The 13,309-nt window shown below is 38.8% G+C and overlaps 1 protein-coding gene across 1 annotated transcript in view; it reads right to left on the bottom strand.

Moving 5' to 3' along the window:
- Positions 1 to 373: 373 nt before the first annotated feature.
- Positions 374 to 13,309, bottom strand: part of SKIC3 (SKI3 subunit of superkiller complex) — a 49,427-nt gene continuing 36,491 nt past the window's right edge. The window contains exons 35-42 of the mRNA XM_080362626.1: positions 13,140 to 13,251; positions 11,877 to 12,005; positions 11,175 to 11,296; positions 9,237 to 9,395; positions 6,366 to 6,518; positions 4,057 to 4,187; positions 2,259 to 2,382; positions 374 to 775 (exon numbers count right to left, since the gene is read on the bottom strand). Coding sequence (XP_080218752.1) covers positions 698 to 775; positions 2,259 to 2,382; positions 4,057 to 4,187; positions 6,366 to 6,518; positions 9,237 to 9,395; positions 11,175 to 11,296; positions 11,877 to 12,005; positions 13,140 to 13,251 — 1,008 coding nt within the window. The 3' untranslated portion in view covers positions 374 to 697. The remainder of the gene's footprint in view (positions 776 to 2,258; positions 2,383 to 4,056; positions 4,188 to 6,365; positions 6,519 to 9,236; positions 9,396 to 11,174; positions 11,297 to 11,876; positions 12,006 to 13,139; positions 13,252 to 13,309) is intronic.

Below are 13,309 nucleotides of genomic sequence, written 5' to 3'. Positions count from 1 at the left end.
GCTGGAGTGGGTCCAGAGAAGAGCAGCACGACTGGGGAAGGGACCTGAACACAAGCCCTATGGGGAGAGGCTGAGGGAGCTGGGCTTGTTTAGTCTGGAGAAGAGGAGGCTCAGAGCTGAGCTCAGCACTCGCTAGAACTACCTGAAGGGCAGTTCTAGCCAGGTGGGGATTGGGCTCTTCTCCCAGGCATCAGCAATAGGACAAGGGGCCATGGGCTTCAACTCTGCCAGGGGAAATTGAGGCTGGAGATTAGAAAGCAATTCTGTGCAGAGAGAGTGGTCAGGCATTGGAATGGCTGCCCAGGGAGGTGCTGGACTCACCGGCCCTGGAGGTTTTTAAACTGAGATTGGCCATGGCACTTAGTGCCATGATCTAGTAAACGGACTAGAGTTGGACCAAGGGTTGGACTCGATGATCTCTGGGGGCTTTTCCAACCCAGTCGATTCTGTGATTCTGTGTAAAAGCAAAATTGAGGCTTTTCATTTCAAATCAAGAGTATTTTTATGGTGGAACCCATGTCAACAAGAAAATAACCACTTTTGTTGCAGAAAAAGTAAAACTAAACACAAAGCTGCAGTTTATGTAACAAAAGAATAACACTAGACACAAATAATTAAAAAAGCCCAAACCACGTATGGTCCTGGAAGACAGACTAAGTTGCGTGAACAGAAGATTTTTCACTTGAGACAGTTCATACTAGGCACTTGATGACAATTTCTCATTTAGTTCCAGAACTCTAACATCCCCATTAGCTTTGGCATTTTCTATAAGTACCTGCAGAGAAAAACAAACAATGAAAAAATTAGATTTTCATAATTTCACTGTTATTTTTTTTACTGGCAATCTCAAATGCATGTTATTTTCTGCTGTGCAATATCCCTAAAAGTTTAAGTAACCCATAAGCCCAGATGGCAAATACTTAACATTACACATCAGCTTAAAACATCAGGCACTTGAAACCCCTGCCCTGTCGTGACTTGCTAAACCTGTGGTCACTTGCAATTAATGACTAAACCATCTTTTGTTACCTGAAGCTGACACAAAGTTTGACAATTACATTACCTCCTGGCAATGAAAGAAGCAGAGCTGGGTGAGACACACACTTGCCTCTTGCTAGTACATTTATATAAACCTAAATTGGGCAAACGGGAGCATTCTCTGCAGCTACCTAAACAAACCAGCCAAGGTATCCTTTTGTCTCTCCCATTTAAATTTACCCTTGATTTATTTTCCATAACTCCTATCTGCAGCTTTTCTACTAGTTAAAAAGCTCTGACGACAGTCTAATGTTCACAGATGCTCATGAGCCTCTGGCACCTCTCATGTAATCCAATCCCATTATACATATTAAAAAGGAAAAACATTAAGTAGAATCAAGCAAATCTTTAACCATTTTGGTTACTGTGCTCATTGGCAGGGAGTGCAGATGACTTTACAGAAGTGCAATGAGATCATATCAGGATCATCCGAACTCATTAATTCTAGCTTGTTTTTAATGAACCTGTGTGTCTGTGTATGGATTTTTATCAACACTGAGCCTGTTTGATGTGTTGCGCCTCCAAACGTACTTCATTACAGACTGAATATTTCACCAGGGAACAGCAGTTAAACTGGGCAAAAGAGCTCACCGTGCCAGCGGCAGCAGAGAGGAGATTATTAGCAGAACGTATTCGAAGTGACTTAAATTACAAGCCCAAATGAACAACCCCCCTTTGCATCACATGAAAGAGCTGTGTGGATTTGTGAGTTTCATCAAATCCATTTGTGAAGTACTACCAACAGAAACTAATGTACCATTTACTATGTACTGAAAATGTTGTACCATTACAGCTATAAAAAAAATCCTAAGTACAGGATGTACAGCACTCTACTGTTCAGATCTTCTGGGTCAGGGATACCGCACTGTTCCAGCTAGGCTAGAGGGAATTTACATTTTTAGTACATTAATACATTCTGGTAAAATTCTGCTAAAACAGTCCCTGTGTTTACTGAAGAGTCACTAGTGGAATTCTTGCCAGTTTGGATTAAAGAGAGATTTTTTTCAGTAGTATTGCATGGAGAAATGGAAAGCTTTCAAACAAACTGGATGCAATTTTGAAAATTCAGGTGTATTTTGTCAGTACAGAATCCTTAAACACTGCAACATCTAGAGCAGGCAAACCAGCACCTCCCAAGCCTCCCTACACCCCACTTTAAGTTGTGAACACAATATTCAACATAAACAGATTGAATTTCTGTATAAAATATATTGTCTTACATCTATTAATTCATAATCATCTTTGGCATACAGGTGTCGCAAGAGGTACCAGCGTGCCACTGACACTATGGTTTCTGGATTTCCCGGTTGATACACCACTCTCTCCAACATTCGACGAGTCTCCCTAGAAGCAAAACCAACATGTAATCCAAATCAAATGCAAGTGTAAGATACCAGTGTCCCAGAGCAAGCAGAAGTGATCAGGAGTAGTGAGGGAAGGTCCTTATTTCCACATCACCCAAGAAAGCGAGGATACAGAGTTGTACATCCCTTTGTTTCATCCGTAGTTGCATCCAGAATGCAACTGTCATCATTGTTATGTTTAATATATTGCGCTCAAATTAGTGTGTCAATTAGCAAATAACCCAAAATAGATTGACATAGCAGATTTTATAAGTGCTACAATAACACGACAAACATTGTGCTGCCTGTGAACTCAGCGCAACCTCTGATTTCAGAATGTGGTCTGCTAAACAAGTACAGAAGGTATTCTGTTTAAGAGCTATGAAATAAATCTTTTGGAAAACATTGCACTGGAGAGAAGTAGGTACTACAATACATCTTAACAATCCCAATAGGATTTAATATTATCCACAAATATATTAATATTTAATCCTGGCACTCAAAAAAGGTTCTGCAGCTCTTGCAAGCACAGAGGCAAGATGTGAAATTGCAGAATAGAATGAAATTGGAATAGAATACTACACAAAGTCTAAAATTCTATTTGACTAATACTACCTCCAAACACCACTAGCTTATACCTAACCAAGACACTTTCAAGTTCACCATGCTATTAGAAATCTGGTAAAAACTAGCAAGCTTATGGATGTCATGTTTATTCACTGGTGCTCCATCATCAGTGGCTCTGCCCTTTATAAACAATGTGATTTTTACAACCATTGTGACTTTTATAACCATTGTGATTTAACAGGCTGTTGAGAGTTGTATCTTGGTTTTGTTTTCTATTTGCAATTAAGTTTAATTTATTGTTTCAGGAATTTGAATCACCTAGGCAGATCGATTAGATCTTGGGGTATACCTTAGTGCTTATGTAAGTCAATATCTGAAATTGCAATATGACTGATATTAACTGATTAAATAAGTTTTCAGCCCAATTTTGTTATCATTGACAACCATCACAATCACATTCGGCTGCCTGTCACCTTCGCAAAAGCCTACAAAGTAAGCGAGTTTGTTAGAAATACCTATAAAACCAGGTGAAATTATTGAACAAAAGTATCAAGAACATTCCAATTTTCCACAGCATAAGGAAAAACACTGTAAAAGACAAACCAGACCTAATAACTGAAGTCACAGAGGTGGTTCCAAGCACCCTCCCCCAGATCTTTCTCCCCTACCTCAAAAAGCCACAATAGCATGTGACTGTTTGGGAATGAACACGAACTTTCATTATGAACCCAATTTAGGATCAAAATGAATCGCAGCCTTAGACAGGGTAGTGATACCTGTTTCCACGGTGCTATTTAACAAGATCTTTGAGAAATGTATAGTCTTCCTGATTAATGTATGCACGTAGGTAACATGCTTTAAAATAAAAGTTGTCTTACAGCTGTTTTTCCTCATGGTATGAAGGTCATACACTTTTTTTTTTGAGAAAAGGAGGAAGATTCTGCTGCTTCCTGCTCCCTACACTACTAATCCCTTCCCCACTCTCCCTTGTAACTGCCACACTACTTCAAGAATAATTTCCTGTTTCCAATTTTCTTTTAGTTCTTGATCTGGGGATAATGACCACTTGTACAGTGTGCTCCATTCAGACTCAGCAGATCATCCGTACCTTGCTCCCATTTTGCGAGTGTACTGTAGCAGTGCTTGCAGGAGAGTTGCCAGGGGACAAGGAGTGAGTTTCAAGGCTTCTGTTGTTGCCTCCTGAACCAAGGACGGCCAGTGGTCATTGGAGACATTAGCCTAAGAGGAGAGAAAATAAGGGAAAGGGAAAGGGAAAGGGAAAGGAAAGGAAAGGAGAAAAAAGAAAGAAAAAGAAATAAAAATAATTAAGAAGAAGAAAAAAGAAAAGATAAAAAGGAAAGGAGAAAAAAATAAAATAAAAAAATTTTAAAAAGAAAAAAGAAAAAAAAAGAAAAAAGAAGAAAGAAGAAAAAAGAAAGAAGAAAGAAGAAAAAAGAAAAAATAAAAAATAAAAAAGAAAGGAGAAAGAAGAAAAAAGAAAAAAGAAAAAAGAAAAAAGAAAAAAGAAAGAAGTAAAAAGAAATAAGAAAAAAGAAAGAAGAAAAAGAAAAAATAAAAAAAGAAAAAAGAAAAAAGGAGAAAGGAAAAAGGGAAAAGGAAAGAAGAAAAAAGAAGAAAAAAGAAAAAAAGAAGAAGAGAAAAAAAAAGAAAGACAAAAAAAAAAAAAGGAAAAAAAGAAAAAAGAAGGGCTTTGTTGTAATTTGTAGTGTAAAACAGTTTTTGTTTGCAAGTCACTATAAAGTAGGTTTAATTGAAGCTGTTCTGAGTTATATAAAATATTTGGTAGGTTAGAAAGACACTTCTTTAAAACACAAAACAAAACCAACGTAACAAACACTGGTTAGAAGAGCCTGGAAAAGTCATGTCAAATATTCTAGAAGCAGCCTTGCCAGCATTCCACTTGCTGGTTTACGCAAAGAATCTTTCCATTTTTTCTGTGCATGTTTGAGTGATGCTTGTTTTAATCACAAACCCTTGTTTGCTCCTCAGCTTCTAAATTTTAATTCCATGTACAAGACTATTCTAGAATGTAGAATTTATCCCCAGAAGTGACAACATATTTTACCAGAAATAAAAAACAACTCCAAGATGGTAATTATCTAATAGGGAAATTATTGAGCAAATCCCTGTATCTTTTGGCTTAAGAAAAATCTTATCCCCATTGAGTTTGGATAGTATTCCAAGCACTGCACTTGAAGGGGTGCCCAAATTTTCATTTGGACAGATAACTGGGAGACAAGCCATTTTCAATCAGAACCTTCTCGGATCTGAGCGAGGTTTTCACCAGACTTTTGCACATTTCGTTAAGCTAGTGCTGGTCAGAGAGGCCAAAGAGAAATCCACTGATAGCTGCACTGCTCATTCAAAAAGCAGAGATAATCAACTTTGTATTAATTACATTTTTAAACAAAGTGTTACATGCTGTTGGGCAATTAGGGCCAGAATTTGACAAAGGAGTACTAATTAAGTTAGAGGGTACCTTGCAACCTGTGGAGATATTTAGGAGCTATGGTCAATGGAGCAGAACACTAGAAAATGGACAGAAGAATCATGGAAGGAAAAATCCTGTCACTTGACAAATTCTTGCCATTCGAAGCATATAGTCTGTGAGAAAGAAACTTCTCTACACTGAGGAGGATTCTCCTTTCCCACCAGAAGCAACAGCTTTGCTTTATCCTCCATAAAACTGACTGCCTTTTCTTGCTAAAGCACTCAGGGCATATGGGGTTCCTTTGCCTGATTTGGATGATGGCTGTTAGCTTGATTATCTGTTAAAACACATGAAAGAGAGTTACCTAAAATCACAGAGGTATCTGCCTTTCACACCTGGCTTTAAAGAAGTCTGGTAGTGCACTTCAAGTTTCTGGAGTGACAATGCTTAACGAGAACAGACACTTGCCAACAATTTATGTTCACCTGGTCCCTCAGTGCAAGAGGCAGAATGATTTTCTTTATACCACAAGGTACACTTCCCTTAGATTGTCTTTATACTTCAAGGCAAGGCATCGTATCCAGAAATGACCATACAGCATAAAGTTACTTGAAACTTGACTGAAGTCTCCAGGAAAAATGTTTATTAAGGCAGCTGTCTGAACAGGAGGACAGAGACTTGAAGGGTATGTCAGTTTGGATTATAAAATTGAATCTGTTATTAGAGAAATAAGCCTTATTGAAAAATGTAGACAGTGGTTCTATGCGATTATTTCACAGAAACCTCTCTTACAAAAAGATATTCTAAAAACAGTCCATTGCCCCTTGCAGTCTCATTTTATTCTTAGTTTTCTTTCATACAACACAAAATAATTTAAACAAGGGACTTCACTTAAAGACTGCAGAGGCCTTACATCCCATGAACTCCTGTTAAATCATGGATTTATGTAATTTTGATTATCCTACCATGCAGACTTCCAGTGCTAGCATAGCTAGTCTGAGCAGACTGGATAACTTCCCGTGCCAGCTGCCCTGCTGTGACGCCAACTGCAGACTCTTCCTGTAGCACATCTCCGCTCCAACCATCATCCTCTGAGACTGATACACTTTTGCCAGCCACTGAAAATAAACATCCAACAAAACCAGTTATGGAGCCACCAAAATACACATCCATTAAGTACTATAATTTAGTTCAATTTGTGAGAGTACCACAGCGTACTATTAGCTAAAACACCACCACCCACCCAGACCTCATTCATTCCAACAACACCGTGCAGGAAAATGTCGTCTGCTGCAGAGCTGGCAGTTCACCTCACTACGGTGACTTATTTTGGAGTTCCCTAGACCACCCATGGACAACTGTTTGACAGCTCTGTTAATCTGGAGATTGCTCAGAGGTGAACGAATTACTCGACTGGCTTTGTGAAAGTCACCTTTCAGACTAGAAGAGCACCGTGTATTGCCTCATTTGTCTCTAAAAGCTTTGTAGTGATGAAAAGATAATTTTTCCTCCAGAACAAGGGTTCTCCCAACCCATCTGAGTAATGCCAGGAACATGAAAGATGCCACAATGTGAACCAGAGCTCAGATGATGGGTGTAGACTTGGGTTAAACAGCTTCTGACCCAGCAGGGTCATACTGGAGGAGTCAGATGGGGCAAAGGAAGCAGACACTGGGATCTGCGCAGAGTTTTGTGCTCCTGCTGCCTGCTCTGCCAGAACAATATGTCCTGGACTCGCTCATGAAGAGAAAGAAAAGGATCCTAACTCCTCTTTAATTCTCTAGTCCTGTCACATTTTTTAAAGTGGATACAGCCACAAGTTTGCAAATCCCTGAAATGTACACGATATGCATCAAGATGTACAAGTCACATTTAGAAATATTCTTTGCTGGATCATCAAGCAAACAAAGCAATTTCTTATTAAAAAAAAAACAATTCCACTGCTTTTAAGCAAAGGTCCTTAGACTTTTGCTAGCTGAAGAGTGCCTGGTGTTAGAAGGGGTAAAATTCTTAACTCTTTCTGATGCATAGAAGTTATTGCAAAGAAGATGCAAAGAAGAAGAGACAAACTGGGAAGTATTTATTAGCACTAGTGAGATTGTGCATTCTTGACATCAAGCTGCCGAACTGCTTTGTAAAGTAAAACATTCATTCATGTGCAAGGAAAGAAAAGGCTCCCCTTGGCCTCAGCTCTTTGCAGCTGGAAGTATCTAGCGCTCAAGATGTGAAGGAGAAGAGAACCCTCACGCAAGGGCACAATGTCAGCTCTGGCAGATCAGCTTTTCTCTATTTTCCTGGTAAGACACAGCAGAAAAAGTAGAAAAGCTATCAGGACAGCAGCCCTTCTGAATCCTGCAAAACAGCCATTTAGACAAAAGCCAAAGACTTAAGGAAAAAGCAAAGTCAATGCCCCCTCTAACTTTTTAAAATTGTAAGGCATCATGATGAATACTTCTGACTAAGCCAAAACATTTATCAAACTCTTGGGAAGTCTAGAGCCAGAAAACATAAAAGCCTAGATCTATCCATTAGGAACAGAGGTAGCAACCAGGCTTTTTCAGAATGCTATCCAAGCCCTGAGATACCTGCTTTAATTGAAGGCTGGAAAGATCTTCCTCAGAGGTATCTTATCTGTGGTCTGGATTAAGAAAAGCAAAACAACCCTTCCCCCAATCACATACACTTTCAGTTCATTTATTCTCCCTGCTTGTAAGCAAAATGACACTTGGCTATGCTAGGGATGCTTGCAGAATATATATAAGCCCCAATTCAATTTTCAAGATATATTACTAAAATAGAGGATACAATCATGGCCTCATATTTTGCAAATCCAGTCTGAACATTTCTGCAGTTCAGAAAGATGAAGTCTAACAAATCAAACAAACAAACAAAAATAAGCATCAAAAAAGCATCTTTCCACAAATGGCAGTCACATGTTACAGAAGGGAAGAGCATCTGCAGCCTTATAACAAGCAAGATAATGATCTCTGCAGCACCCTTGACCTGATCTTCTAAGACTGAAATCAGCTTTAGTGAATCTTACCACAAACAGGGTTTTATTTGTTCAGCATGCAGAGGGAGCACCATGAATCCTGCAACTGTACAAAGGGCTTTAAAAGTTCATAGAATTTTTCTGAACAACATGCGTCTAACATTGGTAAAGGATGATAGTAACTGTAACTAACAGCAACAGTTAGGAAAGAAATAAACATGCCGCATCACCAGAAAGATCTTTTGGCATGTGTGAGACAGACTTCTCAGATTGTCTCACAGAAGCAGCACATAAAGCAAGTTTTAACACCTTCATATTAACTAAAAATGATTTCTTGTGATGCCGTGGAAGAGAGTGAGTGATCACTCTTACTAGGAGTGATTTATTTTCCCTGCAGACTTAATCTACTCAAAGGAACATTGACACTTGACACCAGGAGATCTCAGAGAAAAGAGAGTTTTTCAGGTTTTCAGACCCTGAATTAGGAGTTGTATAGTACTACACTAGGAAAACATTTACTTCCATCTATTCTTACGGGTTATGAAATATTTCCCTGGTTTCTGCTCATGTGCCAAGTTGCAGATCCCTAAAGACACAGCTGCCAGCGGTTTATCTCAAGCTTGCCATTCTCCTGTTTCCACGTCTGCTTGCTCTTACTAACAGTCCTTCCTACATCAGCTATTAAAGACAGTTAACAAAATGTTACAAGCGAAAATGAGTTGTTTTTTCCGTCACTGTCTGTCAGCAGACAAATAAAAGCAAACAGCAAAACAAGCTCTCAGCCACTAATATTGCAAATTCTGCTGAGAGTGGCAGACTGAGTCAGGAGAGAATCCACACTTACTTGCCAGGCTGCCACCGAAGGGGAACTGGCCATGACCGTCTTGCGAAGCTCTTCCAGGACGTTGTCTGGAAGTTCTTTGTGAGACTGCAGCAGCTGCTGACACTGAACTTGTCTCAGAAGCAAAAACAGAGCTGGGTGTTCAGGGTAGCTTTTTAAACCCTAAAACAAAAACAAGGCTCAACATGACACCAGAATTATTTCCAAACATCACAAGATCCTTCGATTTTTCCATTTTGGTCTTTACAGAAAAGAGCACTGAGAGCATTCTCAGGATGCTTGCAACATGGTGTTTTCTTCCTACTCTGCACGAAGGAGAGTTCCAGATGAAAACAGGTAACATATTTTCTGTCCTCAAAATACATTTCAAGTCTATCCTAAATTTTGTACCTGTCCTACCCTTATAGGTTTCTGAAAGACAGACAGATAACCAGCAGACTTCTAGTTCTCCTTTGACTTCACAATCATTATGAGTTTTGGGCTAATGGAGGATAAAATGAGTCTAATGGCTCAAAGTGACCTTGAGTATGTTCCAAGCAATTTCAGTTCTCCCAGCTAAGGTGCTTTATCTTCATTGAAACAGAAGCACTTTACCAAACATTACCTGTCCAATAACAGCAGATACCCACAGAGTAATTTTCGGAACCGACTCATACAAAAAAGCAAGGACAGAAAACTAGTCATCTATTCTTTACCCTTCCTAGGTGAAGCATGTGAAGCTTCTGCAAGTTACCTGTTCAAATCACAATACTTTCAAGAATTAAAACTCAAACTAGATCTAAGAAACAATACAGGTAGTTTTCACTCATTTTTTTTTAAATCAAAATATGTTGTGAGCCGTTAACAATCTGCTGCTTTGTGAAGAACGCATGGACATATAGATACTTTATGAAACACAACAGAAGCTTCTAGTATTTGCCATAATTTTCCTCCATTAATAAATGTGGAATCACGTTGCCTGTCTCAAATGGAACAACAGCAGTGCCTGACTCATCATCCCCAGTTATATTGCTTTCTGAGAATCCTGGGGTCTAAAACCGTCAATAAGAGCTTGTGGTACCAAATGTTACTCTTTTTCTTCACAAATTGCAGGCACTGACTGTCCTCTTCAGTGGCTATTTAACTAACAAAAAACAAGCAAAACCCAACATAACCTTCTCACATGATCAGATACCACCTTGTATGTCTAGAAATCTGTGATTTTTGTTAACCTAAGACAGGTCAGTAGACATGCTGGCCAGAAAAGGAAATCATGTTCTCACCACCAAATAAAGAGACAAGTACTAAGCCCCAGAAAATCAGCATATTCATGGAATCCTTTTGTTGTCTTTTTGTTTTTTTAAACTCCCTTCCCTGTTAATATAGAAATGCCATAAAGAAGCAGCACAGTTGTACGGGATTAGCTGTTTTCCTTAATGTAAGTCGGGGATGTGAGCTGCTGAGTCCAGTTGTGTTTTTGCCTATCTTTTGCCAAGTCTTATGCTCACGGACACATGAAACACACACTTGAGGCTCATTAACACGCAGCCCCGTCCCCAGCTGTGTTGCTTTAGGAATTTTCTTTTTAATAATTAAACTTGTAGCATCCACTTGTGGCTCTGAAGTGGAGTACCTACACAGAAGAGCAGAAGGCCCTTAAGTCTCCTGCCTAGAATTCTTGTCCTGAATTTCTGTAATGTTTTGTTTAAAACCAGGTTAATGAATAAAGGCAGGAAGGGCAGACTTAGCTTTGTCATGTCATACACTGCTTGTTTCAACTTTTAACATGGTTTTGGTGTTGCAACCGGAGTAAGTATCTTGGGGAGAGGGAAAGTACCAACAAATATTGTATCTCAGAGCTCTGATGGAACAGACGGTTGCTAATTCAAAGATTACCTTTCTGTAAAATGCACACAAATCTGTACAATTCTAAGACAATCTGCCAGTATGATGCTATTATACCTTGGTACAAAGAGCTTCAGCCTCGGAGAGTTTACCAGCCTCCTCTAGACTGGTAATAGCCTGACACAGACACCAGTCCTCAAGAGTCTGGATATAATTACGTGGAAGGTTATTTTCTCCAGCTGCAAAAAAACAGATAAAACACTTAAACAGATTCTTCTATATGCTACAGTGTCACATCATGTCACATGCTCTAGATACAGTACAGAAGAACTTTTAGGAGTATTAACCTGACATGGCTTCCTTCATCAGTAGGAACAAGAAGGAGAGGAAAAAAACTACACCATTTGAATTAATGGTTTGAGAACAATCAATCAAACAGGGAATTTTAATTCCAGCTTTCAAAACACTACAGAGGTTGAGCAAGACTGAGGCTGAGGTTATTCCTCTACTGGAAAAGTTCCTTGTAAGCAGTGTTCCTGTGCTGTAATACATTCATCCATCCATTTAGACATCAGAGTTCAGAAGCACTATGTTAAAAAAGCACTTGAAGCTTTGCAGGGGAAAGCAAGCTGCATTTAAGTAATTACCTCTAGCTCTGCATTAAGATTTAGCATTTTTATGGGATAAAATACAGCTCAAACCACTACTAAGCAATTCTCAGCTTATATGCAAGTTTCTGAAATTCAGAAGAGTACGGCAAGATTAGAGATTTTCTACTTTATTTTATTATTTTCTTAACTAGAAAATTGTATAGCTTACTTTTGGCTGAAACTGTCGATACAAGTGTCATCTCTAGATCTGTTCGCTTTGGCTGAGTGTTGTTTAGGCAGACAACGGTGTTTTCAGCATGACAGGCTGCCATTAGCACTGCCCAGGCAGCAGGATTATCTAGAAAAGGATGGTTAAATGTGTTTAACCCATTCTACATATGGTGGTAGTTCATCTAGAATGGTCTTTACTAGATTAAGCATAAAAACATAGTCATCAATGGAACCACACACTGTAAATAAGTGATGGCAAGAACAAGGCACGTAGTTAAATCAAAACCTCCCATCAGGTCAGCCCATGTGATTATTATTTACCTCTATCTAGTAAGAATCTTCAAATTAGAAGACAAAGATGATGTTTCTAAAGCCAACAAATACATTTTTCACGTAGACACTGCTCTGCTGACCTGAAGGTGCCACTTTACTTCTGACTACACAGATTAAACGTGATGATCACTTAGTGCTGGGTAACAGTGGCAATGAAAACCCCAAGAGTCATTCAGAGCTTTCCTGAACTGAACAATGCTCAGCTAAAGATTTCACCCATGGAAATTTTCATCCCAAAGACAATTCATTTTCCCAGTAAAAATGAAACAAAGTTTGAAGATCTAATGAAGTAAAATGTGAAGTGCACCGCTTTTGAATAGCAGTCACAGTCTTGTGTGCACCCGTAGGAAAGTATTTGAAATTTTAAACTTGGGGCCACACTAGTGCATCAGAGCAAAATCACTGCAGAAGAAACAACATATTCACTAACATATGCAACTGGCGTGTGAAAATTAGATTTGCGCTTTCCATTTACTGAAGATCACCATTTAGTAACAGGTAAACAGTTGCCTGTAGTTCATAACCAGCATATTTTAACAGAACATTTCAAATACAGATTGTCAAGCTACATGAATAAATCTCTCCTGCTTGGTGTAGCATACTGACTCTGAGGGAACACGTGTTTTTCCTTTTTGTCTAATGTGCTGAATGATACTTGTCTCTTCTCCTGCTGAGGGATTAACAAATTGCCCATGTTTTCAGAACTAGCTTTAAAACTCAGTCATTTTGTTCTTCTTGACTGGTTTAATTTCTCAAGCCTCAACTTGGAATAGCAGCTAAAATTTTGACTCTAAGCATTTTCCTCAAAATATACATGGAAAACCCAAAACAAGAAGAAAACCCAAGAAAAGTAGATCTTTTTGCTAGCACAAGAATTTTGTTTCTGATGAGTAAAAATATCACTGCAGTGTTTGAGAACAAGAGTCACCTGGAAAAAGGTGGATTGCCTTCTGAATATTTTTCAGAGGGTTGTTTTTCTTATCTTCTAACATGTGACATCCTGCTGTCAACTGATTAACTGCAATATTCAGCAGGGCTTCCTATAAAACAGAACATAAAAGTGACTTAACACTGTAAGTGATCATATGGAATTAATTT

The sequence above is a fragment of the Nesoenas mayeri genome, assembly GCF_963082525.1.
Source record: "Nesoenas mayeri genome assembly, chromosome: Z".
Taxonomy (NCBI): domain Eukaryota; kingdom Metazoa; phylum Chordata; class Aves; order Columbiformes; family Columbidae; genus Nesoenas; species Nesoenas mayeri.
The sequence above is the reverse complement of the archived record's forward strand: the minus strand, read 5'-3'. Positions and strand labels throughout refer to the sequence as shown.